General features: G+C 35.4%; 1 protein-coding gene across 6 annotated transcripts in view; it reads left to right on the forward strand.

Annotated features, from left to right (window-relative positions):
• CDH18 (cadherin 18) overlaps positions 1-28,000 on the forward strand; it is a 1,104,389-nt gene that overhangs the window by 1,071,082 nt on the left and 5,307 nt on the right. For 4 of the 6 annotated variants that reach the window (XM_055367740.2, XM_055367737.2, XM_019013682.4 and 1 more), the window contains 2 exons: positions 3,071-3,188; positions 22,667-22,918. In XM_055367740.2, the coding sequence (XP_055223715.1) occupies positions 3,071-3,188; positions 22,667-22,918 (370 nt within the window). The remainder of the gene's footprint in view (positions 1-3,070; positions 3,189-22,666; positions 22,919-28,000) is intronic. The other 2 variants (XM_019013683.4, XM_019013684.4) reach the window with 2 other exon arrangements.

The following is a 28,000-nucleotide window of genomic DNA, read 5'->3' on the forward strand; positions in this document are numbered from 1 at the left end:
TGATTCTCTTTGAAGCAATTGTGAATGGGAGTTCACTCATGATTTGGCTCTCTGTCTGTTATGTGTGTATAAGAATACTTGTGATTTTTCCACACTGATTTGAAATGGATAAATTCCTTGACACATACACCCTCCCAAGACTAAACCAGGAAGAAGTTGAATCTCTGAATAGACCAATAACAGGCTCTGGAATTGAGGCAATAATTAATAGCCTACAAACCAAAAAAAGTCCAGGACTAGATGGATTCACAGCCAAATTCTACCAGAGGTACAAAGAGGAGCTGGTACCATTCCTTCTGAAACTATTCCAATCAATAGAAAAATAGGGAATCCTCCCTAACTCATTTTATGAGGCCAGCATCATCCTGATACCAAAGCCTGGCAGAGACACAACAAAAAAAGAGAATTTTAGACCAATATCCCTGATGAACATCGATACAAAAATCCTCAATAAAATACTGGCAAACCGAATCCAGCAGCACATCAAAAAGCTTATCCACCATGATCAAGTGGGCTTCATCCCTGGGATGCAAGGCTGGTTCAACATATGCAAATCAATAAGTGTAATCCAGCATGTAAACAGAACCAACAACAAAAACCACATGATTATATCAATAGATGCTGAAAAGGCCTTTTACAAAATTCAACAATGCTTCATGCTAAAAACTCTCAATAAATTAGGTATTGATGGGATGTATCTCAAAATAATAAGAGCTATCTATGACAAACCCACAGCCAATCTCATACTGAATGGGCAAAAACTGGAAGCATTCCCTTTGAAAACTGGCACAAGACAGGGATGCCCTTTCTCACCACTCCTATTCAACATAATGTTGGAAGTTCTGGCCAGGGCAATCAGGCAGGAGAAGGAAATAAAGGGTATTCAATTAGGAAAAGAGGAAGTCAAATTGTCCCTGTTTTCAGATGACATAATTGTATACCTAGAAAACCCCATCGTCTCAGCCCAAAATCTCCTTAAGCTGATAGGCAACTTCAGCAAAGTCTCAGGATACAAAATCAATGTGCAAAAATCACAAGGAGTTTCTCTCTTAAGAAAACACGATTGTCATATGTGAGCTTTCTGTTTAATTTGCATTTGAAATTATCTGTAAAAAAGTGAAAAAGATGCCTTACAAACACAATAGAATAGGAATTATATCAGAGTTTAACAGGTATAATAAGCTCATATTTGTAAAAATATTAAGAAATAATTAAAATAATTTGTATACTAACTGAAATGTATAGTAAAGAAAATAATAATCCCACAGCAGTGATAACAGAAACCATAAACTGGCTCAGTTAACTCAAATGAAATATTCTTCACCAATCACTCCGAAATTCGATTCTTGGATAAAAAGTAAACTTGCAAATGTATCACTGTGTTATGAGGTATGATGGAGAAAATAGGGTCACACACTGGAGAATCACTAAAATTCAAGAGCAAGGTGAGAGAACATTTGTTTTATAAAGAAGGGGAAAAAAGAGGTAACATTATATATTTGTATGTGTTGGAGGAAGTGAGGGACTATGCGATGCCTGCTTAAATATTTATTTAACCCTTAAAAAACTTAAAATATTGACATTTTATTTCAATTTTGTATTAAGTAACTAATGTCTAGCTAATGTATATATGTTCCTCAGACGAGTCAGCACTGGAATTTTTACAATATATCTGATTATCCGTCAATGTATTCCCCTACTCTAAGTGAAAACAAGGGGAAAAACAATCTACCCAGAGACTAGTTGTATTCAAATAAAAAAAAAAAAGATTTTCAGCTTATAAATAAATATGGAGGGAAATCGAGAAGGATAGAGACTTATTTGGAGATGGAGGCAGGGGTAAGGAGCACATAGGATCTTGCTAAACATGTATCTTTCGAGCAGTGATGGAAAGGCGGTGAAAGAGTGAGCCCAGTAAACATAATGAGGAAGTTGATCTCTTCTGTATCCTGAAGTACTTTCTTCACTGTCACTTCATGAAAACACATGCTTTTCTGGTGTTACTGTCACTCACCCCCACTTCTCAGTACTTTTATTTTCCTCCTCATCTTTCTGACAAACTAATGGGCTCAGAACATGCAGAGAAATTTAAGTTTTAACTGTGATATCCTTTGGTGAATTACCTTCTTTGGAAAATATTGAACTGGTTGAAATTAGTTATAATGTTCTAAGAAATGATATTAGTTCAATGTATTTCAGAAACAGGAAATATTATTTTCACAGCTCTATCTTCTGTCTGTTTCTCGTTTTTCTAAGGAAAGGGTTGAATGAAGACACCTAAGCATTATGATAATTTTCAAAAGAGGAAAATATCTTTTTGTCTGTTTATTTTGATATTTATTTTTTAAGAGCAGACTGGCCATACCTATTGAAATGCATGTTCTTCTCTTGGGCCACCATAAATTCTAACTTACTCTGCTTTTTAGTGTACATTAAGTCCAGATTCTAAAGAATTGCTTTCTCCTGAGCACTAGAGAGGAGAAGTTATTCATAAATCACGGAGGGTCTTGTTTAGCCTCTGCCATTATTTTAGAGATTTGGGGCACCTCACCATCCTTCCAGGATTCAGGCTCCTCATCTGTAACATACAGGGACTAGATCATGATCTTGAAGGCCTCCTGAGAAAAATAATAAAACCAAGACTCCACTGTTCTTACATTTACTACTTAGGCCAACATACAGTGATAAGCTATTCTGAATCAACACTGGGATATTTATATTTGTGCAAACAATACTTTATGTCTCCTCCAACAGGTGTTCATGTGAAAACATTGCATCTAATTGACCCCACAGTACCATGGCTGATTAAGAAAAAAAAAAATCAATGCGTTTGCAATGCTAGAAAATAAAGTGTGATGAATGTTTAGAAATTATATACTGTGTTTTTCCTAAAATCTAATGCAGGATACAGCAATTTAGTTGATTGTTTTATGACCTGAATTTGAAAAAATAACTCAAGTTGGAAGAAAAGATCTTCTAAAAATATTTTTAAACAGAAATAATATGTGTAATTAAAATCAAGAGAACAAGCAAAATTAAATTTACGATTTAGAGTTTGTCTTTTCTTTAGGTTATTCACACCATCAGTGCCACTGATAAAGATGATTTTGCCAATGGACCAAGGTTTAACTTCTTTCTTGATGAACGCCTGCCTGTAAATCCAAACTTCACTCTGAAGGACAATGAAGGTGAACATATATACACATATTGGTTTATCTATGTGGTATCTGCTTTGACCTTATATGTAATAGGCTTTATTCTTATATACGCACAAACATCTTGCAAATCAGCATTCAAAGTCAGTTTGATGCTACTGTGTTATGATCTGTGAATAGCTTGTATTTAAAATTGAGCCATATGTACAAATAACTTTCATTGAATTTATTCAGAAGCATCTCTTTAAACAAGAAATGTACATGTAATATGCTCTTGGGCAAATTTTAAGAGAAATCTTAGCTGACAAACTTGTTTATGAGAGCTGCTGCCACTGCTTGGAGGTAGAAAATATTCAAATTAGGAAAAAATGAAAAATATATCCTAGAGACAGTTACTAAAGGAAATGCAATGCTTGCAATCATCTTGTATGAGCAAGGCTATCAAGATGTGCTTTACAAATTATATTTCCTCTTGTTATTATAAGCATTGTCCAAAATATGGGTAGAAGGATACGCACAAGTATGCAGCGTATTTTGGAAATTTTTGAATCATTTTTATTTAGCCTTCTGTATAGTGTGGTTAAAAATAATCCCATAATTTAGTAACTACGGAAGTTTCTTCATTATTTAGATGTCCTCTTTGGTACATTTCTCAAGGTTCCGTATAAGTCATTCTTCATACATTAGGGAAACATTAAGCCATATGGTGTGTGCAATTTTCTGATTAGGATCAACTTTTTCTTTGTCCAAACTATATATGTGATTATGTTTATCTGAATATGCTGCTATTTGGAATTTAACACTTGCCTCAGAATCACATGCAGAAAACAGTGGCGCATACATTTTGAAGTAAACATTGAATTCCCTTTCTCTTCACTTCCGGGAGAAGATTTTCAAATGCAAGTCACTAAATGACAACCTGCCAAAAGCATTTTTCCCATTTTCCCTGAACATCTTTAAATATAACAAAGTATCAAAATGCGCACAAAGCCGAAAGATCTATATGAACATTTAAAGCTTAATTGTCTCTCACATTTTAAGTGGCCCTATGTCAGCTCTGCTTATGGGAATCAATATTTGTGCATGTTTGTGTATGACAAATTGCATTTAACTGACTATTGTACATTTAGTTACATTAGAACAGGCTGTCTTATAATTCAAATATACTTAGTATGATTAAATATGTGAAACTTGTGAAAAAATCATATTTTTCCATATTTCAAAGAATTGTAAAATTTGGCAGAGGTTATTTAACTTGCTTCCTTAGGAGATTGGAATCATATGTTGATCCATGTACTTATGTTTCAGTTGCATTTTTTTCTATTCCAATAAAAATTTATATTTTAAAATAATTTAAATTTGATAACATTACAATGAAAATTTGACTTCGATTTGAAGATGTGTTCAGTTCAAGCAGTTTAACCTACATAGGTATAACTCTGAATGTATTTTAGAAAAAACAGAATAATTTTGCTATTATTGAATCCCACATTCTTTTTTTTTTTTTTTTTTTTTCTTTTTTAAGAGGGAGGTTTGCTCTCGTACCATGCCTGGCTAGTTTTTTGTTTGTTTGTTTGTTTGTTTGTTTGTTTCAGTAGAGACAGGGTTTCACCATGTTGGCCAGGCTGATCTCGAACTCCTGACCTCAGGTGATCTACCCACCTCGGCCTCCCAAAGTGCTGGGAATACAGGAATGAGCCTCTGCCCCTGGCCAAATCCCACATTCTTAATGAGAAGTTCTTCATAAAAGATTGTTATAGCCGGAATTTGTGAATTAAATTAAAATTATATATATATAATTGTAATTATATATGTAATGATATATATGTTTATATATGTAATTGTAATTATATATATTTTTATATATATGTAAATGTAATTATATATATTTGTATATATTGAGATAGAGTTTCCCTCTTGTTGCCCAGGCTGAATTGTAATGGCGTGATCTCTGCTCACTGCAACCTCCAGCTCCTGGGTCCAAGCGATTCTCCTTCCTTGGCTTCCCAAGCAGCTGGGATTACAGGCGCCCACCACCACGCCTGGCCATTTTTTTGTGTTTTTTAGTAGAGACAGGGTTTCATCATGTTGGCCAGGTTGGTCTCAAACTCCTGACCTCAGGTGATCTGCCTGCCTCAGCCTCCCAAAGCTCTGGGATTACAGGTGTGAGCTACCGTGACTGGCCGCTAATTACCCATTATATTTGAAATGTCTTAATTAAATGATTTGACAACATTACTAGTGTCAGAACTCACATATAGGTTTTCTCCTAAAAAATATATACATGCTTTTAAAAGAGTTTGTGTGTACATTTTTTAACATTTAACTATGCAAATGAAGTTTACATCAGCTACAGTAGCTTGAGTGTGAGAAGTCTGTGGATGGTTGCATAGTGCTAAAGATGTTTAAAATTTTTGTTAGAATATTTTTACAATTTTTGAGTATTGAAATTATAAATAACACAGAAATAATTTATCTTGGATAGAAAAAAGCAGCAATTCTTTTGGATGGAAATATTGACACATAGCTGAAAACATGTACTTGAGTTAACAGTCTTGGTTGTCCTCCATAAATTCAGCCCCTAAACCTCCAGAGCCTCAGTTCTTAAATCCATTTTCCATGATTACAATCACTGGCTTAGTACCCTTGGTAGATTTAATAATACCATATATAAATATATTAGAATCAAATGGTCTTGCCTCCATAGACAAAGCAATTATAGATAATACTGTATAAAGATGAAATTAAAAATAAAATAGCCCTACCAAACTGTATACATACATGCATATGCACATGCTTACATACATATATTTATTCATGTACTCTGGAGATCAATTAAAATGAAAATACAGTGGAATAAGGGTCAGAAAATGCTGGACTGCAGGGTCTTGTGTGCTTGGGCTTTGTATTATGTAAGTTAAGTGACATTTACGTGCCCACAGAACATTAAAAAAAAAAACTAGAAGAAAATTTATCATTTTCTGTGCCTATGTAAGTTAACTGACATTTACAAGCCCCCAGAATATAAAGAAATAAATCTAGAAAAAATTATTACTTTCTGTTCCTACTTCTCCCATGAAAGTCTGTATTGAGAGAAACAACAGAAATCAGACATAGCCCCGAAACCAGGACGAGTGATCAGAAAGCTATTGGTTTAGTGACATCTCCCAAATTGCTATATGACAAAAAGCAAGGGCACAGAAACAGATTTTTCAAAAAAAGAGAGAGAGAAAGAGATGCATGTTGTTGTTCATGATAAGCCTGAGAACCAAAAATTTAAAAGATAGTGAATGAATTGAGAAAGAAATCAGAAAAATGAATTTGCTCTGACTAATGAAAAATGCACAGATTATGACAAAAATGCTTTTGTTACTTCAAAATACAGAAATAAATTAATAACATATTTACAAAAAAGATAAAAAATTGGTTAGACAAAATGAGGCAACAGTAAAAGAAATATGTATAAAAAATTAGAAAATTCATATCAAAATAAAATTATAGTTTTGACATATATAGAGAACTATATAGATCCACCTAGAGATATGTAGAAATTTAATGATATATATGTAGCTATATATATGTTCAGAAATTTTAATTTTAATTATATGTATGCACACATATGTATATATAGCACATATATGCAATTATAGCTATTGAACAACTAGGAACTACATAAAATTGTATAAATATTTAGTACAATTGAAATCTATAGTTGGGAAAGAATCTGTAGTTAGGTAGAAAAGAAGTGGGATCAGATAGAAAGCAAAGACTGTAACTGTAATGTCTTATATCTTAAAAAGAGATCAGAAACAAATGTGGCATAATAATGTGTTTCAAATCTAAGTGGTAATGTTTTCTTTTAATTTCTACATGAGGGACAGAGTTCACTAAAACAAGTTTAGCATGTTTCCAGGCACAAAATTGGAGCTCATGTATTCATTCAACCAACGTGCATGTAAACACTATTCCTGTAGGTTTCTGTGGCAAGTGATGATCTCATCACAGGTGTGGTCAGGACCTATTTCTTGTTCTCAAAGACATCTTGCACACACTGAAATGGAGCAAAGAATAAACATGCTGCTCAACCAGCATATAAGAGATGTGTCTGTCCTGGAATGGGGAATTAGGACTAGTTCCTAAAGACGGAGATACGTAACTTGACAACTGAATGATGAATGAAGCTTAACAAGAAAAGAGGGAATGGCTAAAATTTATAGGCAAGAAGTTTAGCAAGCCTAAAGGCCCTAAGATATGAGGAAGAGTAGCAGAGTGAGCTTAAGGAACTGGCTAAAGTTCCATATAAAGTCAACATAGGTATTGAAAGTGGAAATTAGAGTTGTCTGGAGAGGCAATCTATAGCCAGCTTGATTTCTTAGGCTGTGAGAAGTCAGTCTCAGTTTTTGTTTCTTTAAAAGATCAATCATAATTTCAATGGAAGATATCGAAACTAACTTTTTAACATGAGTGATGTACGATTTCTAAAGGAATATTTTGGCTGATATGTAGATAATGGATTGTGAGCAAGGAAGTGCAGTGGTATCGATCATCTTTAATTGTAACTATTGTAAAATACCTTAAGACTACGGAACAGTTTCCCTTTGTGAACAATAATACCGGGACTTCTTCAGATCTTCAATTCTTCTCCTCAGGATATTCATGCTAGGGCACAATTTCTCATGAAACTCTTGCATTTCTTCATGTCTTGCGAGCAGAGCCATTAATTTTTTATTTTCTTCCAGACTATCTCTTCTGCAGTGTTTGTATAACAATCAGCCTTGGAAGATACAGTGTCTTCCTTAGGTTGAAAATACTTATTTATTTGATGTATAGTATTAATAAGGATAATGATACTCTCTGATACAGAGATTGGGCATGTTTTCTTACAATTTATTATCAAAGATCCAGGCTCCCTAAATTTAAGATTCCTTAGTTGAGGCACAAACCCACTGTGTGCTGCACACCACCTGGGGCCTCCACATCACTCCTCTTCACCTTAAGGTATAAGGAAACAAATCTGAAGAAGAACTTATGCTCCTTGCTGTGATGTAAGTAAAAAATCCTTTGTCTTTAACTCAGGAGGCTTGTGTTTTCTTCCAGCATCTATAACACTGTGTCAGGCTAACTGACTAGCATGTAAGTAGGTACAATCTCAGCTCACACCCTTTACATTTCTTGACACTTTATGGAAGTAACTCCTATGAGCAACTATTGTAAAAACACCTATGTTCTTATTATAACTTCTTAATGCATGCATTCTGAGTTCATACCAGAGAATACTTTAGCAGTGTTTATGCCTAGAATCACATAAGGTGGCTAATTTCCTCATACCAAGAAGATCTTCGCCCATCTATACTCTGATGAAATTCTCCTATTTAATATCTAAATCTGCTTTGCTAAATAACTAAATGTAACACAATGTGCCATGGTTTTGTCAGATCTTTCCCATTCCCATGGGATCTTTCCTGACATATGTTTTAACCCTCTTGAATTTGGAATCTGACAATTCACCTGAACGTTGCAGAACAAATGTCTTCTTTAATGTTCCATCATGTTTATTTTTAAAGTTTCTTTATTTTGGACCTAGGTTTTATTACTGTGACATGTGCTGGGAATATATTGGTGGAAATACTAACACGGAGCTAATGAACTGCTTAAGGAAGCAACAGTCCTATGAGAACAAATACATCCATTCAAAGAAAATGTGGTCTATACACATACAGCTTTGGTTGATATCCATTTGATTATTTTATAGACATGTAAATCACTAGTGAAATTCTTTATTTTTGACATTTTCTTTAGCATTTTATTCTTAATGATTTTACAATCATTGTCAGCCTTTTCTAATATCTAGAACAAATGCCAGTTTTTTGTTTGTTTGCCTTTTTTTTTTTTTTTTTTTGTCCTGGTGGGGGTAGGGTAAAGTGGAGACAGGACTGGAACACATGGTCTTATTTCTTGATATATATAGAATTTTTTATTGAATGTCACATGTTTTGTGCTGCTATAGTGGAACATCTGAGACTGAGAATTTGTATAGAAGAAAAATTTATTTCTCACAGTTCTGGAAGCTGGGAAGTCTAAGATCATTTGTTGTCTGTAAGGGCCTGGGCTCTGCTTCCAGGATGACACCTTTGGACAGAAGGAACACTTTTCTTTATGTGGCAGGACAGTGGAAGAGAAAAAAATCTCACTCCTGAGAGCCTTTTTTTTTTTTTTTTTTTTTTTTGAGATGGAGTCTCACTCTGTTGCCTAAGCTGGAATGCAGTGGTGCAATCTCAGCTCACTGAAACCTCCGCCTCTCAGGTTCAAGCGATTCTCCTAACTCAGCCTCCCGAGTATCTGGGACTACAGGCACTTTCCACCACACCTGGCTAATTTTTGCATTTTTAGTGGAGACAGGGTTTACCACGTTGGCCAGACTGGTCTTGAACTCCTGACCTCAAGTGATCCACCCGCCTTGGCCTCCCCAAATCCTGGAATTACAGGCGTGAGTCAATGTGCCCGGCCTGAAAGCCCTTTTTACTGTGGCGTTAATTCCTTCATGGGACTGGAGCTCTCAAGACCTAAACACCACCCATTAGGCCCCACCTCCCAACATTATTGTGTCGGTGACTAAGATTCCAACACATGAATTTGGGATGGGACAAAAACATTCAAGCTATAGCACTAACAGAAGATCAAATGATAATATATTTCTCAAGAGAGTATTCACCATTTCTCTGGTAAGCAATTAGAGAGGATTGTATTCACTTTAATTCACTCGGAGTCTGAACTGAGTCACAGCTGATTTGCAGTTTGGTTTAGTTTCAGTGTGTCTCTGATTTGTCTCTGTTTTTAGAGGATGACCCTCTAGGGCTCTAGACTGAGAGCCTCCTTGTGCACTCACAGTGGCCCTTAGCTTTGATCACTGTTCAACACCAAGATATAACAAAAAAGCTTTTCTTTGTCTTCCAGGGCTTTTCAGCTTAGAGGTTTAGCATTCTGTTAAACTTCCAATTTAACTTTCAATCTAAATTTTGAATGTAACAAATGTCTTTAGGGAAAATCAGCCGTGTCCCTCAATTTCCAATTTAATTGTAGATCCAGGAAGCTTCCAAAAACTCCCCTCGTTTCTCTGTCCCCAGCTTAGAATCCCAGCCTCTTCTTAGTTCCTAATATAATAAGTAAATACCTATAGAAGAAAGGCTGTTTTGCAACCAACGGTTTGCTTCTTCTCTAGAATATTAACTCCTCTATTTATCTCGCTTCAGCAGTTTTCTGCTGCCCGTAAGTGGAGATATTCTTTTCTTTCTTTCTTTTTTTTTTTTTTTTTTTTTTTTGAGACAGTTTCACTCTTGTTGCCCAGGCTGGAGTGCAACGGCGTGATCTCGGCTTTCGGCAACCTCAGCCTCCTGGGTTCAAGCCGAGTAGCTGGGATTACAGGCATGTGCCACCATGCCCGGCTAATTTTGTATTTTTAGTAGAGATGGGGTTTCTCCATGTTGATCAGGCTGGTCTCAATCTCCCGACCTCAGATGATCTGCCCATCTCGGCCTCCCAAAGTGCTGGGATTACAGGTGTGAACCACAGCTCCCGGCTGAGATTTTATTGATATTTTAAGCTTCTCTCTTTGTTTTTAGTGGGAGAATTTGTCGATGAAAAACTGCGTATTTTACCTAGACCTACATTTTATAAATGAAGAACCATTTGTTTGAGAAAAGTTTCATTAAGTAATTGGGACATAAATGGAGTTTCAGAGAAAGGATGCTGTTCAATGATAGTCTAATTATCATGAAGATGATTGCTGCCTGGATATTCCTTTGAATGCTACAGATATTTGCTCTTTCAAATTTAATTAAATTGCGTTAGAACCCCATCTCATGTACCTAGCAAATCCAAGTTTCTCTCCAAAATCTCTGAGGATTAGTCACCATTTCAACCAATATTCCCTGTTTCTCAGGCACTTGTTGCCTCTGTTACTTTTACATGCCTGCTACATATCCTTCCCAAAGAATTCTTCCCAAAGAATCATGTTCTCACAGTACAAACTGTTAATGAAAGTTTGAGTGTACAGACTGCAGGGAAAGGAAAGGCCAGCTTAGTAGCCATCTGAAAAGGGATATCAGGTGACAGAAATTATAGTCTAAGAATCGATTTCCAACTCATTCTCTTTTCCAGATCTTAACTGGGATAACATGGACAGCTAAATAAACTTGACCTATGGATGGATCCCAAAAGTCACCTCCAAGGCAGAGAGACTTTGAGATTTACAGGAAGATATTTAGATGCTGACTCAATTCTACCTACTATCCCTTACTGTGTTGGAGGAATCTCTGGGAATCAGAGCTCAAAACACCTTTCTTAGAGAAAGATCAGAGGACATGGCAGGGGTCAAGTTAGTTCAAGGACAGAGGCAGTTATTATGAATTAGGACATATTGAACATGATTATATATCTAAGTGAGACTTTTTGAGCTAACATGAAAATACTGTCAATTAAAAAAATCTGGTAAGATGATACAATTCAAATGGACACTATTAAAAACTGCATCAGTAAGCAGAAAGTTCAAAAGGGGAAACAAATGAATGCTTCGGAGTTAGACTCTAGAAACAGCTTGCTACTGTTTGAAGCCTGGCTTCTCTAGTAATTATAGGTGAAACTATGGCCACTTCCTTATGTTCATGGGATCTCTGTTTTCTCTTTTGTAAAATGGAGATATGTAGGCAATTATTATTTTATCAGTGTACATAGAGATGAAACAATAAAGAATTTGAAAACACACATGTAATGTAATGAGTCATAATAGGCACATTGAAGATAACTAAAACATAAATAAATGGATGGAAAAACGATAATGGAATAACTAAAGAAATTATCCTGAGTGAAGAAAAATATAGATTTAAGAGTGAAAATCTTCTAACTTGCCAGATGATGAAATAATGTTACAAATTTCCACACAGTGAATTTAAATTGTAAAAGTAGTAGATAGTGTCAAAATACTCATTTGTAAAATTAGAAGTGAACAGCCAGTTGATCTTCTTTTAGTGATATTTGAAAGAACTATAAAAGAATCCTTTTCTAAGATAACACTCATGTGACAATTAAGCAATGGTATTTCAAAATACTGAATGTTACAGAAAACAACAACTGTATTATTTATAATAAAATTCATTTGGCAAAAAGTTACAATAAGGGATTTTTTCAATATTGACTATGTAACTATTGGAGCTATTATTGCCAAATGAAAATAAGATGAAATAAGAATAAACATTTTTCAAAGGTGAAGTGTAAAATAAACTTTATCTAAACTAATGTGATTAAACATTTACCAGAAACAATGAAGTGTTGAATATAATCACATATAAAAACAATGATAAATTGATCGAAAATACAGTATTTCTTATGAAATGTCTATTAAATACACTTTGCATATTGTCAATATGAATATATTCACTTATTGGACCTATTTCAAAATGAAGACAAATGCTTTACACACACACACACACGCGTACACACACACACACACACACACACCCCAATTCCCTCGGGCTGACATTTTAAGCTATCTGTCCAGCATGTACCACTCTAGCCTCACATCAAATTATTATTTATCATCACCCTTCCTTATGTTCCTTGGAAAGAATGCCTTTCTTCTTAAGAGAAATTCTGTAGACAGTTCTTAACATTGTTTTTCTTCTGCTAGTTAATTTTTCCAGTGTTATGTACTGTCTGCTGGGTATACAGCAGTTATTTAAACTGTCCTGATTCAAGGAATTCAAAGACACAGGTCCTGCTTTCAGGGGGCATGCTGTCTAGTTGGGGAAATTAGGATGATATGAAATGTAATTATGTAATTTGCAGTTGATGGAGGTGAAATGTGAGCTACTTTAGAGAGATCACTACAAATTGTATTGTTAAAAGTGGTAGAACATGGTTTGACTTTAAGGATAGAGTTTGTTCCACCAGGGAAAGTGAATCAGAGATTACTTTTCAGTAAGTAGTGGATTAAAACAGCATAGAGATGACAGAATGCAGCGTCAATTACTTGGTTGGAAAAATCTAGAGAGGGAAATGTAGCAAAGAAGAGACTCAATGGCATTTTAATTCACTCATGAGAACACAATAATGACTAAGCACTGTGCTTTATTCTGTACTCCAATATAAGATACTCTGGCATTCATTCTTTAGTTGCTTTAGTACCAAATTGTGGTGGCTAGAAAAAATTGTGCCAAGAAATCTTCCATATTTATCTGGAAAGTTATTTCTCCCAATGTATTAAATATTTAACATTGATTCAGAGAATAATCAAGTGAAGGGTTTTTCTTTTATAATATACATTGTAAAATACATAATTTTGCTTAATATTGACCTTATTTTTATCATTAATTAATATGTTGGTAATAACATAACTTTATTTAAAATTTAAAAACCAGAGTTCAAAGATAATTTTTAAGTTAGAGCATTTAAAGTTGTATTTTCTAAAACAACAAAAAAGTATGAAATGTTTTCTGATTAAAATGTAGTTTTTTTCTTACTTCTCTTTAAATCGTGATGTCAACTTTTAATTTTAACATCAAATAATTTCATTGTATAATTTTAACTGCTTAACTTCACATCTATAGTGAATAAACTATGGCCATATTATCACTAAATTTATGAATATAGGCTTGAGCCAGACTTCCAGGAATACAATAACCATGTTCATTCATTTGTAATATGCAAGTGCAACCTAATCCCCCAATATGAAATCATCATTAGTCTACAAAGATAAATCCATTCTGTTTCAAGATCTTCATGCTGTTTCTTGGGGGAATGTGCTTTATTCTATGTAAAGAGATTTGCCAACCTAATTCTTAGGCTTAATTCTAACTGTAAGGTACATTTGTAAATCTTACAGATTTTATTAGGGCAAAAGATTATTAGTAATTGTGTGTGCATTTCTATCTCTGTTTACAAGGTTCTAAATCACATTTAATTTGTCTTTTACATTTGAAAATGCTTTTTTTTGATGATTTGCTATCAGGAATATCTACTACTCACATCGGTTTTTATTATGTTCTCTTTTTTTATATGTGTTTTCCATTCTTATAGATACTTGAATTCTTTAAAAAATAAATGAGTCAACATAACACATTGTTTCTAAAACAAGAAAAAATGCACTGGAAATTAATTTTTTTAATCCTATGAAACAAGATTTCTTGGAGTGTCATTATTACTTTGTTGGTGGCATTCTGAAGATTTACTGTTTTCTTTGGCTTTATTACTTTTAATTATTTTTTTGCAGCATCCGTTCTTACTTCTAAAAATGATCATAACGTTTATAAGTTGCTTTATAACTTTTAACAAAGCACTTAAAAGGAAACAGGAAAACTTTTTTTTATTGTGGCTATTTGGGGTTGGTGAAAGAAGATATAACTTTAAGCTTATGTTGCATAGAACTTACAATAAGGGATATTTTCAGTGTTGACTATGTAACTGTTAGAAAGATGTCTTTTGGAGTCTTTTCAAATTTCACACTCCATTGGTAAGGAAATGCAGGTATGTAGTTTGATACACATTGGAAATCAAGGGAATTTTTAAATGTTTATCTTGTATTTCTTTGGCATTGCCAGATTTGTAGCAGTCAACATTCCCGTAGTTTATTTTTGTCCTTCAAACAAGAACTCACAGCTGGTGTTGTAATGTGCTTAATTTCTCTACAGAGTATAACCATTTAAAATTTTGTTTTTATCCACAGGGTTTCAAGAGACCATTTAGTGATTCCTCACATTCCTAAACAAAATAACGCACATATAATCCACCCTAAGTTGCAAATCAAGCCTCATATATCCTCTAATGGATGTGGCTGTAACTGTGTCCTGCTGAGTCAGTTATCTAAGGTCAGGGACGAAGTTGGAACACATGGATTTTATTCTACGGTGGCTCTCCTTTCTCCTATCAGTCAAATACTAACATTTATCCAGATGCACCTTGAGAGAATTACACCATCCTTTACCTGAATGCAGACACTCAAGCTTGACTAGTGAGAAATTAAAGAGCATGTATACAATCTTGACCCTAAAATGTAAAAGATTGTGGATTAACTGTAGGGATCCATTTTAGTGCCTCTATTGCTTTAGGTAGAAAGATATGCTTTTGTTCTCTCTCTGATTATTTCAAACTCTATTAATTGTCGTTTTATGTATATATGTAAAACACAGAAACATTGATTGTTGTTTTACCTATATATAAAATTATTTTTCCCCTTATGGATTTGCCAGCCCACACCACCTCTCACCATTTTACTCCTACTCATGAATGAAAGTAAACTGACTCATATTCACTAAGCAAAAAAATAGAAGTAGAAAAACAAAACAAAAACGTTGCTAATTTTGGCTGGGCGCGGTGGCCCACACCTGTAATCCCAGCACTTTGGGAGACAGAGGTGTGCGGATCATGAGGTCCAGAGATTGAGATCATCCTGGCCAACATGGTGAAACCCTGTCTCTACTAAAAATAGAAAAATTAGCTGGATGTGGTGGTGCACGCCTGCAGTCCCAGCTACTTGGGAGGCTGAGGCAGGAGAATCACTTGAACCCACGAGGTGAAGGTTGCAGTAAGCCAAGATCGCACCACTGCACTCCAGTGCCCCAGCCTGGTGACAGAGCAAGACTCTGTCTCAAAAAAAAAAAAACCAGATTTTTATATATGTGGTATATCATATATATATATAACTAATTTTATCATTGCATGTCACTTGCTTTCCTTTTGTGAAAAAGTAGGTTCCATTCTTCTGCTTTAATTATTTCCTTGCTAAGAACCACATGGTGCTACAGGAGTCACCTGCTCCACCATGTACATTAATGCAGGTGAAGAAAAACTATTTTAAAAATAGAATTATACATTCACGTGTTAAAACTCTCTAAGGATTTATGCTTACAATTTTTTTTTTAGTGTTTATAAATCTAGTGACTCCAAACATAGTTTTTTTTCTGTTTTAACTCATTCATTCTCTACTAAAAAAATACTATTTATAAAAAGTTTGTGATAAATAATGGGTAGAAGTTTTCTCTTGGAGTTCAGACTCCTATATTTGTTTTAAAAAAACAGCTGTTTTTATCTCTACTTCTGCAGTTATTATATTATTGTTGTATGTTTATGAATTATTTTACATTTTGGCTTGGACTTTATTTTAAAAGCTCCCTTTTTCTTCATTTCTCTCCTTTCTAAATTAACACTTCAACAAATTTTTGTGTTATTCATAAGCACATTTCCTGATATTCTTCAAGAATCACATAGTTGTTTCATGTGTATTTGTGCTTATTTTGTGAAGCCCAAAATACAGTCTTGAATATACAGATGTAATGGCAAAGAAAGATTGAACAATTTAAAATACTTTTTTTTTAATCTTGGTAATAGATGGCAGCTTCTTTGCAGAAAAAGATGTTTTCATGACGAGAGTGGAAAAACAGCTCAAAGAAAAAGGACAAAAGAAACTTAGAAGAGCTACTGTGTAGCATCTGATAAAAGAACAAATATTGGTCAGGCGCGGTGGCTCACACCTGTAATCCCAGCACTATGGGAGGCCAAGGGGGGCAGATCACAAGGTCAGGAGTTTGAGACCAGCCTGGCCAATATGGTGAAACCCTGTCTCTACTAAAAATACAAAACATTAGCCAGGTATGGTGGCGGGCGCCTGTAGTCCCAGCTACTTTGGAGGCTGAGGCAGGAGAATTGCTTGAACCCGGGAGGTGGAGGTTGCAGTGAGCCAAGATTGCACCACTGCACTCCAGCCTGGATGACAGAGAGAGACTCAGTCTCAAAAAAAAAAAAAGAAAAGAAAAAAAAAGAAGAAAAAAAAAGAACAAACACTAACAGATTGATTACTAATCTCCTCGGAGATTATAAAATAAGTACATTTATTTTAAATTTTTCTATATACTAGGTGGAATCAGTTAAGATGGTTATAATTTGTATCAGCATTATTTGTGAATCCAAAGCAGAAATAGACAATGGGCACTGTATTTATCCAGGATTTTAAGATTATCAAGTAGGAAGGAGTGTGGCAGATGGTCAAAGGGATGACATTCCAGGGTGCAAATCAGAACACAATGACATATTGGATCATGCATTTGTAGTTTGGCAGAAAGACAAGTAAGGCCACAAGGATGTTTGCAAACATAGATGAACAGGCAGAATCCAGAGTCCGAAAATGGAGATTAAGCCACTGTAAGATTCAAAGAAAGGGAAGTCAGAGAATACGAAGAAATAAACCTTCATTAAAGAGCATAAAAAGAACATGCTGCTGAAGTATTACAAGATATATTAGTTCATTTTGCTTTCAATTTCTTTCTCCATGTCAATATAATAAAATTGTAACAGAAGACAAGTTCCTGCTGAGTGTAGTTCAAATCATTATTAATCAAGTACCAATTATGGAAAGGGTGCTTTGCGGGAATGCAAAACACCATTGTTTGATGTATGCACTCTGATAATGGTTAAATTATGAATAGATTCTATTTCTGCTGCAAGACTGAAAAAAACTCAGAAACAATATGAAACCATGCCTATTGATTTGTCTGGTGGAAGTTGAGCTGTATTTCCTAGCTTTCTCTTCATACACATTAAAAAATTTTTTGGTCTAATTAGAGATCCACATCTGAGGATTTCAAATGTTTCTGCTGTTCTGATAGATTTGGAAATATTACTTTAATGGTCTGGCAGGCTATGCTTGAAATAAAATATATCTTTGCCTGCATTATCAGAAAAGAAATTTGCTGATATAACTGAGAGTAGGTGTCTGATAATTTCAGTTTCAAAAAATGCATACTTTTTAATATTTTCTAAGCTATAAGGTAATTTTGGACTAAAAAAATAGGATTTATTTTTACCCCAAAACCTATTTTAAAGACATGCCTTATTTTAAATTGAACTGTATTATAGTTTGCTACAGTGGCACATAAATTAAAGTCTATCCTGCAAGGTCTTTCAAACTATTGAACAAAAAAATGAGACATGTAATAGTAGCTCAAGAAAACTACATCTGATCTCCAGAAGCATGTGACTTGTATTCTACTAATGTATTCTGTGGCCTGTAGAAATACAGAAGTTGAATGTATAACTACCTAACAATATATTTTATGACAAACATTTTTGTGAAATAGCCCCACAAAATTATTACCAATTGTAAACATCTTTGTAATATTTATTGCTAGAAAGATGGAGAAATTATATTTATTATTATGATTGCTTTCCAAATAAATGAAATTTCAATTATTTCACAGTTATCACAGGGTATTATTACAGTGTAGGCATAAGCCTGATATTATATATGTGTGTGAAAACCTCCCTGCTTCACCCTATTTGTGTCCATATTCTTTTTGAACAAGAAATGGGATCATATAACAAAATAAATAATGCATTGTCATCTATTTTTAAATATTAAAATATATGCAAAACTATTTCTGCATTAAACTAAGGGTATGGTTTATGGAAATACTAAGAACATATTGGTTATAATGAAAAAGATAAAAAGTTTTCCAAAATTTTCTGGACATTTTCAGGGGCCCTTTTGTCAACAAAATTCGTATATGATATGTAAACATTCTGTTAATTCTTCATGTGAAATATTTTCCAAACTATTTTTTAATGTCCCAAAGTCTTCTAAACACATATTATTGGTTTAAAATTTCACTTTTAATGCAGTGAACCCAAAACTATGCCCAGTACTCCAGTGCAGCTGTCCTTTCCATAAAGAGAAGCAGAAATTTCTTATCTTTATTGAATGCTCTCAGATTGTTTAGCTTGTTTGACAGCTCTGTAGACTTATGGCTATATGTCTATATTTGTCTATCTAATCTATCTATCATTTACCTATGTACCTATTTACCTATCTTTCAATCATCTATCTATATTTTAAAATAAAGCTGCTATTCAAGATCCTCCCTATGTGATACTTTCCAAAGTCTAGCCTCTAATATGCTTCTTTATTTCCTGTCTTATTGTTAAATTTCTTTGTTCTGGCTATACAAAATCTCCTCGAATCTTAATCTAATACATTAGCTTTACTAGCTTGGCTTCCAAGTGTTCTATAATCTGCTGTCTTCATCCAAGCTATAGAGAGTTAGAATTAAGAACCCAGCTACGGTGCACATTATTAGAGATTGACATTGACAATTAGTACTTCTCATCCACAGATGTTCTATCCTGCTATGTTTTCTCTTTATTCAGCCTATATTAATTTTTCTTATTCATTTGGATGCCATTTGAGACTTTCTATAATATCTTATTTATTAATTTATTTAGAGACAGAGTCTCGCTGCTGACAGCCTAGGCTGGCATGCAATGGCGTGATCTCAGCTCTCTGCAACCTCTGCCTCCCGAGTTCCAGCAATTCTCCTGCCTCAGCCTCCCAAGTAGCTGAGATTATAGGCGCCCGCCACCACACCCAGCTAATTTTTGTATATTTTAGTAGAGACGGTGTTTCACCATGTTGGCCAGGCTGGTCTTGAACTCCTGACCTCAGTTGATCCACCCACCTTGGCCTCCCAAAGCGTTGGGATTACAGGTGTGATCCACTGCGCCTGGCCCTCATTTATTTTTTAACCACTGTATATCGCGTTAGAGATTTGTTATGGGTCTTGTCGCCTAATTTTTCAATTTCAGCAAGACGTATTTTATTGTGTCTAATATATACACATATATATGTACATGTGTGAATTTGTGTGTATGATGTGTTGTGTTTGTATGTGTATATATGTATGTGTGTATATATATTTCTATATAATATATATATTTCTATGTAATACATATCTATATAATATATATAGTTCTTCTTTCTTTCATATTCTTCCTCAGTGTTCAAAATTTTATTTTTCAAGTTCAGTGAGCCTTCTGCCAAGTACATTTTTTACTGTTCCGGTGAGGTACAGAATATCCCTTGTCAAGAGCTCATTATTCTGCTATGCTAAGCCTTTCTAGGTGGGAAGCTCTTGCCTCCTGAATCATCCTTTCTTTTCAAAAGTCAAAACTTTAACGGGAAAAAAAGGAATGAACATCTTTATGTCCTTATGTCTTAGAGATTTCTATATCAGGACTTAAAATGCACTAGAAACATATTCTGGTATTTGTCTTGTTTCTGATTGCATTTCCAGTCGTTTTCCTGAAAATAGCATGCTTCAAGATTATTAATATGAGACCTATGCTAGGCCTGAGCCATGAAAGAGCCGCCATCTACACTGCATGTTCTGTCATTTCACATGTTATTATTCGTGTTTCCTGAGATTCAGGGACCAATGTCTCACATCTCTTTTTCAGAGGAGCAGCTGTGAGATTGTCAGACATGTTTGTGCCCATGAATACTTATTTCACACATTTCCCATAGACTAAAGACTTCTGTTCATTGTGATGCAACATCCTACAGCTGATAGATCTGCTTCCACAAAAGTCAGGTTTTCTGGGAGAGTAAACATGACTGATAAATTATTATATAATACACATGATGTCATTTCTCCACTTTTTCTTTCTCTATCCTATAACATGTCTAAAAATAGACAGCTGGCCAGGCGCGGTGGCTCACGCCTGTAATCCCAGCACTTTGGGAGGCCGAGGCGGGTGGATCGTGAGGTCAGGAGATCGAGACCATCCTGGCTAACACGGTGAAACCCCGTCTCTACTAAAAATACAAAAAATTAGCCAGGCATGTTGGCAGGCGCCTGTAATCCCAGCTACTCTGGAGGCTGAGGCAGGAGAATGGCATGAACTCGGGAGGCCGAGCTTGCAGTGAGCCGAGATGGCGCCACTGCACTCCAGCCTGGGCAACAGAGTGAGACTCCATCTAAAAAAAAAAAAAAAAAGAATAGACAGCTGATGTAGTTTTTAAAAATTCCTCTTTCACTAGGTAAGAAAATTTTCTTCAATTTCTCATTAGATTATTTATTTCTGATTTTCAGTAACTCAATATGTATGTATATGCATATTTTCTTGTGTTTTATTATATGTAGTACATTGAATATTTGAAAAATTAGCTTTTTTATTATGTTAATTTAGCAATGTACAACAAATATCATTTTAGGATATTGCACTGTGACTGTTATAAACATACCTACATAAAATACAATTTCTATTTTCAGAATAAAAGACATTGATAAGAGAAAAAGAGGCCCTAACTGTAGTTGCCTAATGACCCACTTACTTTTTAGTGCAAAATAATTAACTCATAGATGTAGCTGCCTATTGAGTTCCCTGGAGTTGAATTGGCATTTGGAGTGCAGGTGTTAGTGGAGTATGCCATTGAGATCAACATCTGTAGATCACAGGAGAAGGAAGAACGACAGGGTAGAGTGACAAATTGAGCTGCCATTCACTCTTAAGGTCTCTTAATGGCTGACCCTATGGAAAAGCTCTGGAGCTAAAGTTGTCCATCAGTATTGTCAGTAGTGCAGGAAGGGGGACGGCCCAACGTTTGTAACCTTTCAGCAATGAGTTGTTAGTTATATGCTATTCCAGAAGTGTGACCTGGGGGCAGGTGGCAATCTATAGCTACGGCAACAGGAAATTTTATGAAGGGATCTGAACAGTACATCCAAGTATGGACCATGTGGGTTTTCAGCTATGCATTCAGGGACGAGGAATAACAGTAAAATGAAACATATACTATACGCACTGCGGACATCAATACCATTTGGCAGTGAATTGGAGATGAGGCAATGTGACATTGTGGTGTCGAGCAGGGTTCTAGAATAGAGGTTTTATCCTTATCATTTACTAGCTTTGTGATTTTGGGCAACTAACACTCTGGGACTAGAGTTATTTACTTTTAAATTAGTATTTATAACAAAAATTATTTTCAGCTATGAATCAAAGAATTTAGCACCCTGTCCCTCATAAAGTTTTATAGATTGAACACAATATATCATGCAGGCATTTATTATAGTACATTGCATTTAATAAACACATTTTTAAAAATATGACTAGCTATTTTATTCATCATTAACTTCCCCATGGTCAAACAATACAGCTTCAAATCACAGCTAAGTCTAAAATGTTTGTTGCTTGATCTACTGTCTCCATAGAAATATTATCTAAACCAGTTATTCTTATACCTGTTTTATGCACCAACTTCACCTCAGTAGTTTGCTAAAAATACAGATTTGTGCTCCTATTACCTATATTCAGAGCCTCTAGGTTTGGAGAAAATCTCATTGGCTCACTTCAAAGTATAGGACCCTAAGTGTATGACTTCAGGCCGTCCGCATCCCTTTAAATCTTGTAGCTATTAGGTCCATGTCCAAAATGTTCATTGCTTCCTCCTGCTTTGTCTTCCCACTATTTTCTTTCATCTTTAGTGTGGCTGTATTAATTTTTCTAAATAGGTTTCTCAATTGGAGAACCAATATTAGCTTCTGTTTAATAACTGCCCCTTCGTGTTCCCTTGTCCATTTCATAAACTGAAACAGGAAAGATACACATCCCCATTTTATCCATTAAAGGAAATGTGAATCTTGAATGGCGGCTTGACTAAGTATATTTTGTTTTGCTTATGTCTATCATAGATAACACAGCCAGCATTCTGACAAGGCGGAGGAGATTTAGTCGAACTGTTCAGGATGTGTATTATCTGCCCATTATGATCTCTGATGGTGGAATCCCCTCTCTCAGCAGCAGCAGCACCCTCACCATCAGGGTTTGTGCATGCGAGAGAGATGGGCGCGTGCGGACCTGCCATGCAGAAGCCTTCCTGTCCTCGGCTGGTTTGAGTACAGGAGCCTTAATCGCTATTCTTCTCTGTGTTCTCATTCTCCTGGGTAAGTCATTCTAAACCCTAAGTTTGCATGATGGCAATTCTGAATGAGAGGGAATCATTTTGACAAATCTTAAGGATTAGGCATCCATAATGTGGGTAAGGAAACAGCTGCTCCAATTTCCTATGAATTAATTTTCTCAATACTATCATTAATCTCAAAATAGTTAGATTCAAATGTGTTGGAAGAACTGAAATAACAGAAGAAGGATAAAATCGGAAAGAAATAGCTTTTGAAAGTGTATATTTTGGAAAGAATTAATATTAAAATATTCAGAATCCCACCGTGAAAGAGCTTTTAAAAATTTTTTGCAAGAATCTAAGCGGCATCATTCTAAATGAATCTGACCAAGACCCCAGCCCGCTTAGCTTCTGAGATCAGAGGAGGTCACCCATTCATTCAGCATGAGGGTGAGGGTCATATGGCCTTAGGGTGAGTAAATGTACAAAAAATGAGAGATCAAATATACAACAAAAGGACTTCAGTTAATAACAATATTGTGTTGTATTGGAAATTTGCAAAGACAGTAAACTTCAGGTGCTTTTTCCCCTTCACGTGAAAAAAGAGTGTAACTACGTGAGATGACAGAAACATTAATTTGCTTGACTACACTAAGCATTTCACTGTGTAATAATAGTGAAAACTATTAGGAAAACATCATGTTGCACACCTTAAATATATAAATGAATAAATCATAAAACAAAACGAATCTGAAAACCAAATAAAAAATAGATAACTTGTAGAAACTTCTACTAGTTCACAATAATTAGTTAATCATTAATGTTAGCTAGTTGTTAACATACTGACTAAATATTTTTTGGTCTTAGAGGGATATTAAATTTTATTGAATTTAATTATATTCCCTTAAAAACAATAATTTTTGGCCAAGTGCGGTGGCTCACGCCTGTAATCCCAGCACTTTGGGAGGCCAAGGCAGGCGGATCACGAAGTCAGGAGATCGAGACTATCCTGGCTAATACAGTGAAACCCCGTCTCTACTGAAAATACAAAAAAATTAGCCAGGGGTGGTGGCAGGCACCTGTAGTCCCAGCTACTCCGGAGGCTGAGGCAGGAGAATGGCATGAACCTGGGAGGCGGAGCTGGCAGTGAGCTGAGATCGCGCCACTGCACTCCAGCCTGGGCAACAAAGTGAGACTCAGTCTCAAAAAAATAAATAAATAATAAAATAAAATAAATTTTTTATTTGAAATTTTCATTACAGTTTATTAAAAAACACACTTTCTCTAATTTTACATTATCTGTTGTAATAATCTAAATCTTTTCACAGCTGCATGAGGAGCTTCTATAACTATAAACTCTTTAGAATGCTCTTTGAAACAAGATAGCAAATCTGTATTGTAATACCAAGAAAGATGGATGTAAGGAATCTTTCTGCTTCATCAAGTGGGGACCTGTGTCCAAAGTCTTTTTTCTTTCTCTTAGCAGCCTGTTTTTTATTCCTTTTATGGTACTGGCATACATGAAAAGATAATTGACTGTTGTGCTGAGAAAGAGGTATTCTTGAAAAAATATGTTCCTTGTTTTGTTCCTGGGGTTGAAGACAAATAACTTGTATAGATGGAGTGGATATTAAAGTGTAATGAGCTTGGAAAGGAGAAAGGATTTGTAGGAAAGGGTGAGAGCATCCAGAGACTTGTGGGACATGGCAAAGCTGGTGAGTTTTGTTTTAGGAGTGTAAAGAAAGGTTTAAAGCTAGAGAGTCCCATTATAAAATCTTCAATTTGCAAAAATGACTGTGAATGAAATGGAGAATAGAACTCCTGGTGACAAGAGGGCATGTAGGGAAACCAGTTAGGAAAAGTCTGCCCTTGTCTCCCTTCGACACAGCACGTGTTACAGTAGCATACTTATAACAGACCTGAGGAAAAGTGAATAATATCTAGGTGCTTTCAATGGACTCAGAAAAATGATCTTTGATAATGTAGATACCTGCATGAGCTAGAATGGCCTCAAATATAACTTCTTATATGTTGCTGAATGTAGATCTTGAGCTACCCTGAGCTAGAGGACATTGGAAGTCCACTTCATTCAAGTTGCCCAGCAAGAGAATATATGTAGAGATATAATGGACTGGGATTACACAGTGAGAAACTACAATATGATCGCTAAATAAGGATGAGATAGCAGAGGACAGTGAAGAAGTGAGAGTAGGAAGAAAGTAAAGTATAATGTCACAAACGTTGAGGGAAAAGAGGGTATCAAGGAGCATTATGCTGTGTAGTAAATCTTGTCAACAAAGTCAAAAGATGCTCACAAGTTCAATAAATTGAGCACCAAAATGCTCAGTTGTACTTAGCAACACGAAGGATGGAAGTTTGGTGCACCAGAGCAAGAACTATTTCACTGCATTCCAGTCATTCCTAGCTCGTCATGGTGGCATGCACCTGTAGTTCAAGCTACTTGAGAGGCTGAGATGAGAGGATCCCTTGAGCCTGGGAGTTGGAGGCTGCAGTAAGCCATGATCACACCACCGCACTTCAGCCTGGGTGACAGAGTGAGACTCTGTCTCAAAAATAAATAAATAAATAAAACAAATAAATATGTACAGTAAATGTATGGTGGAGACGAAAGTCAGGAAAAGAGCCTTTAGAAACTTTATATGGCCGGGCGCGGTGGCTTATGCCATAATCCCAGCACTTTGGGAGGCTGAGGTGGGCACATCACGAGGTCAGGGGATCGAGACCATCCTGGCTAACACGGTGAAACCCCGTCTCTACTAAAAACACAAAAAATTAGTCGGGCTTGGTGGCGGGAGCCTGTAGTCCCAGCTACTCGGGAGGCTGAGGCAGGAGAATGGCTTGAGCCTGGGAGGCGGAGCTTGCAGTGGAGCTGAGATGGCGCCACTGCACTCCAGCCTGGACGACAGAGTGAGACTCCATCTCAAAAAAATAAATAAATAAATAAATAAATAAATAAATAAATAAATAAATAAACTTTATATATTTATTGGTCAGAACTGCTATTTTCTTTAGATATTAACATACTTCTTTTTTGTGTGTATTTGAAAAGAAAAAGAGCACAAACACTCCAGAATGAGAAAACAAGGCTGCACAACAACAATTACCCTGGATCTCTCTAGAGTTCTAACTGAAGTCATTGAGAATAGAACGCAGGGATTTTAATGAGAGTTCTTCCAGCGTTCTTTCTCTTAAAAGTAGATCTCTTAGGTGAAGCATGTTATCTTCAAATTTTGAGCTTGTTTATCATCATAAAACTATTTTTGTTTACTAAGATAAATATCAAAAATGTAATTAATGTGTTAAATGTCTAGGTACATGTTGAGGTGCATTATTGAAAGAATATTTTATGTTTTCATGGAATGATACTTCATTTTAATTGGTTTTTATGAAAATGTTTTCTCATTTGGGGTAAGTAATAGAACATTTGTAAATTTTGTTATATCCCTCAAGACTAATAAAGTTACTATATGATATGTTTACTTTTTCATTTTTATTAGTTGAAACTCAAATATGCTGTAAAAGCATATTTGAGCCGTGATCTGACTGGGACCTCTGCCAGCTCCCCTTTCAGTCCATACCTAACATACAAGCAGGTGACCTAGGTGAGGCCACCGTAAGTGAGGCATGGACTGCTCCTTATCCTAGATATAAATTTCCGGATAAATGGGGATCGAAGTGGGTTTGGTGTGAACATGTGGTGGACAAAGAGAAGAAGATGGAATTGGTGAGAAGATGCTCTAAAAGCATATTTAAGTTTCAACTAATAAAATTAGTGAAAATATATAACTACAATTATATATTATAATGCAATATTTGCTTTTCATGGCATTGATTAGTTTTTATTGTTATTCAGAAAGTATCTAGCCAAGGGATACAGGATATAGCCATCTGTAATTTTAAAATAATGTTGAAGTTAATTTATGAGATTATGATTTTCGGCATAAATATCGACAAAACCAAAGGTAGCAAAACTTTATTTTTGAACTCGTAATTCTGAAATAACGTTCAACTCTCGCAGCTAAACAAATTGTAAAATTAATATTTTAATATTAAAAAATTTTCCCTCTCAGCTTCTTGTTTGTGAAAATGGCTATGATTGTACAAACCCAGCTCTAGTTTTGCCAATAACTGTGTGATCTAAAGCCACACATTCAGTTTTTCTTGTTTCTATTTCTAAACCTGTGAGAATGACATTTCAGTTGAAAGGACCTTAGAGTCATTCTGTAGAATTTTGAAATGCTTATTCTTGTTTTATTAAAGATTGCATTTGGTTCAACATTTTACAACATGGTCGGAATCCATCTATGTATACGTTGAATGGTGCTTGTCAACCAAAGAGGCTAACTTTAAATGATAGATATAAACATTATGAGCTGAGTTACTGTCTGTTGAGGTTACCTTTTTCAGGTCTATTGCATATGATGGATGGAAGAGAATTTAGAGTGAGCCTTTATGATGCAATCAGAATTTACCATGACAGTATAGGTAGCTGAAATCCTCTCTCCCTCCCAGAGGCCTGACTTTTATTTCCCAACTTTACCCCATCTCTTGCCAGAGGGACTAGAGTAGTTGGCAAGGCAAATGTTGATCACACTAGGCATAAGTCATTGAGTCGGGATCTGACTGGGACCTCTTCCAGCTACCCTTTCAGTCCACAGCTTACATATAAGCAGGTAACCTAGGTGAGGCCACCATAAGTGAGACATGGATTGCTCCCTAATATTGGATATAAATTTCCTGATAAATGAGGATCAGAATGGAGTTGGTGTGAACACGTGGTGAACTAAGAGAAGAAGATGGAATTGGTGAGGAGATAAAGGTCAGCCTGCTTTTCATTTGAGCTATTTCAAATGGTTTTGTGTGCTACCCTTGGTTTAAAAATCTAAGGTTTCAGAGAGAGATGCCACTCCCAAGTGTGGCAAGTCACACTCCGTAAGTCAATAAAAATAGCCTCCCTGACTCAGGCCACCTCAATTCGACCAAATTCAGTGCCAACATATGATGGTATGACAAAGAATCAAGTGGTATTTGAGGTTTAAAAAATTCTGCTATGCAAGCTACTTAGGGAGGAGTATGTTGAGATTCATTATGGAATGGGTTCAAA

Source organism: Gorilla gorilla, chromosome 19 (genome assembly GCF_029281585.2).
Source record: "Gorilla gorilla gorilla isolate KB3781 chromosome 19, NHGRI_mGorGor1-v2.1_pri, whole genome shotgun sequence".
NCBI lineage: Eukaryota > Metazoa > Chordata > Mammalia > Primates > Hominidae > Gorilla > Gorilla gorilla.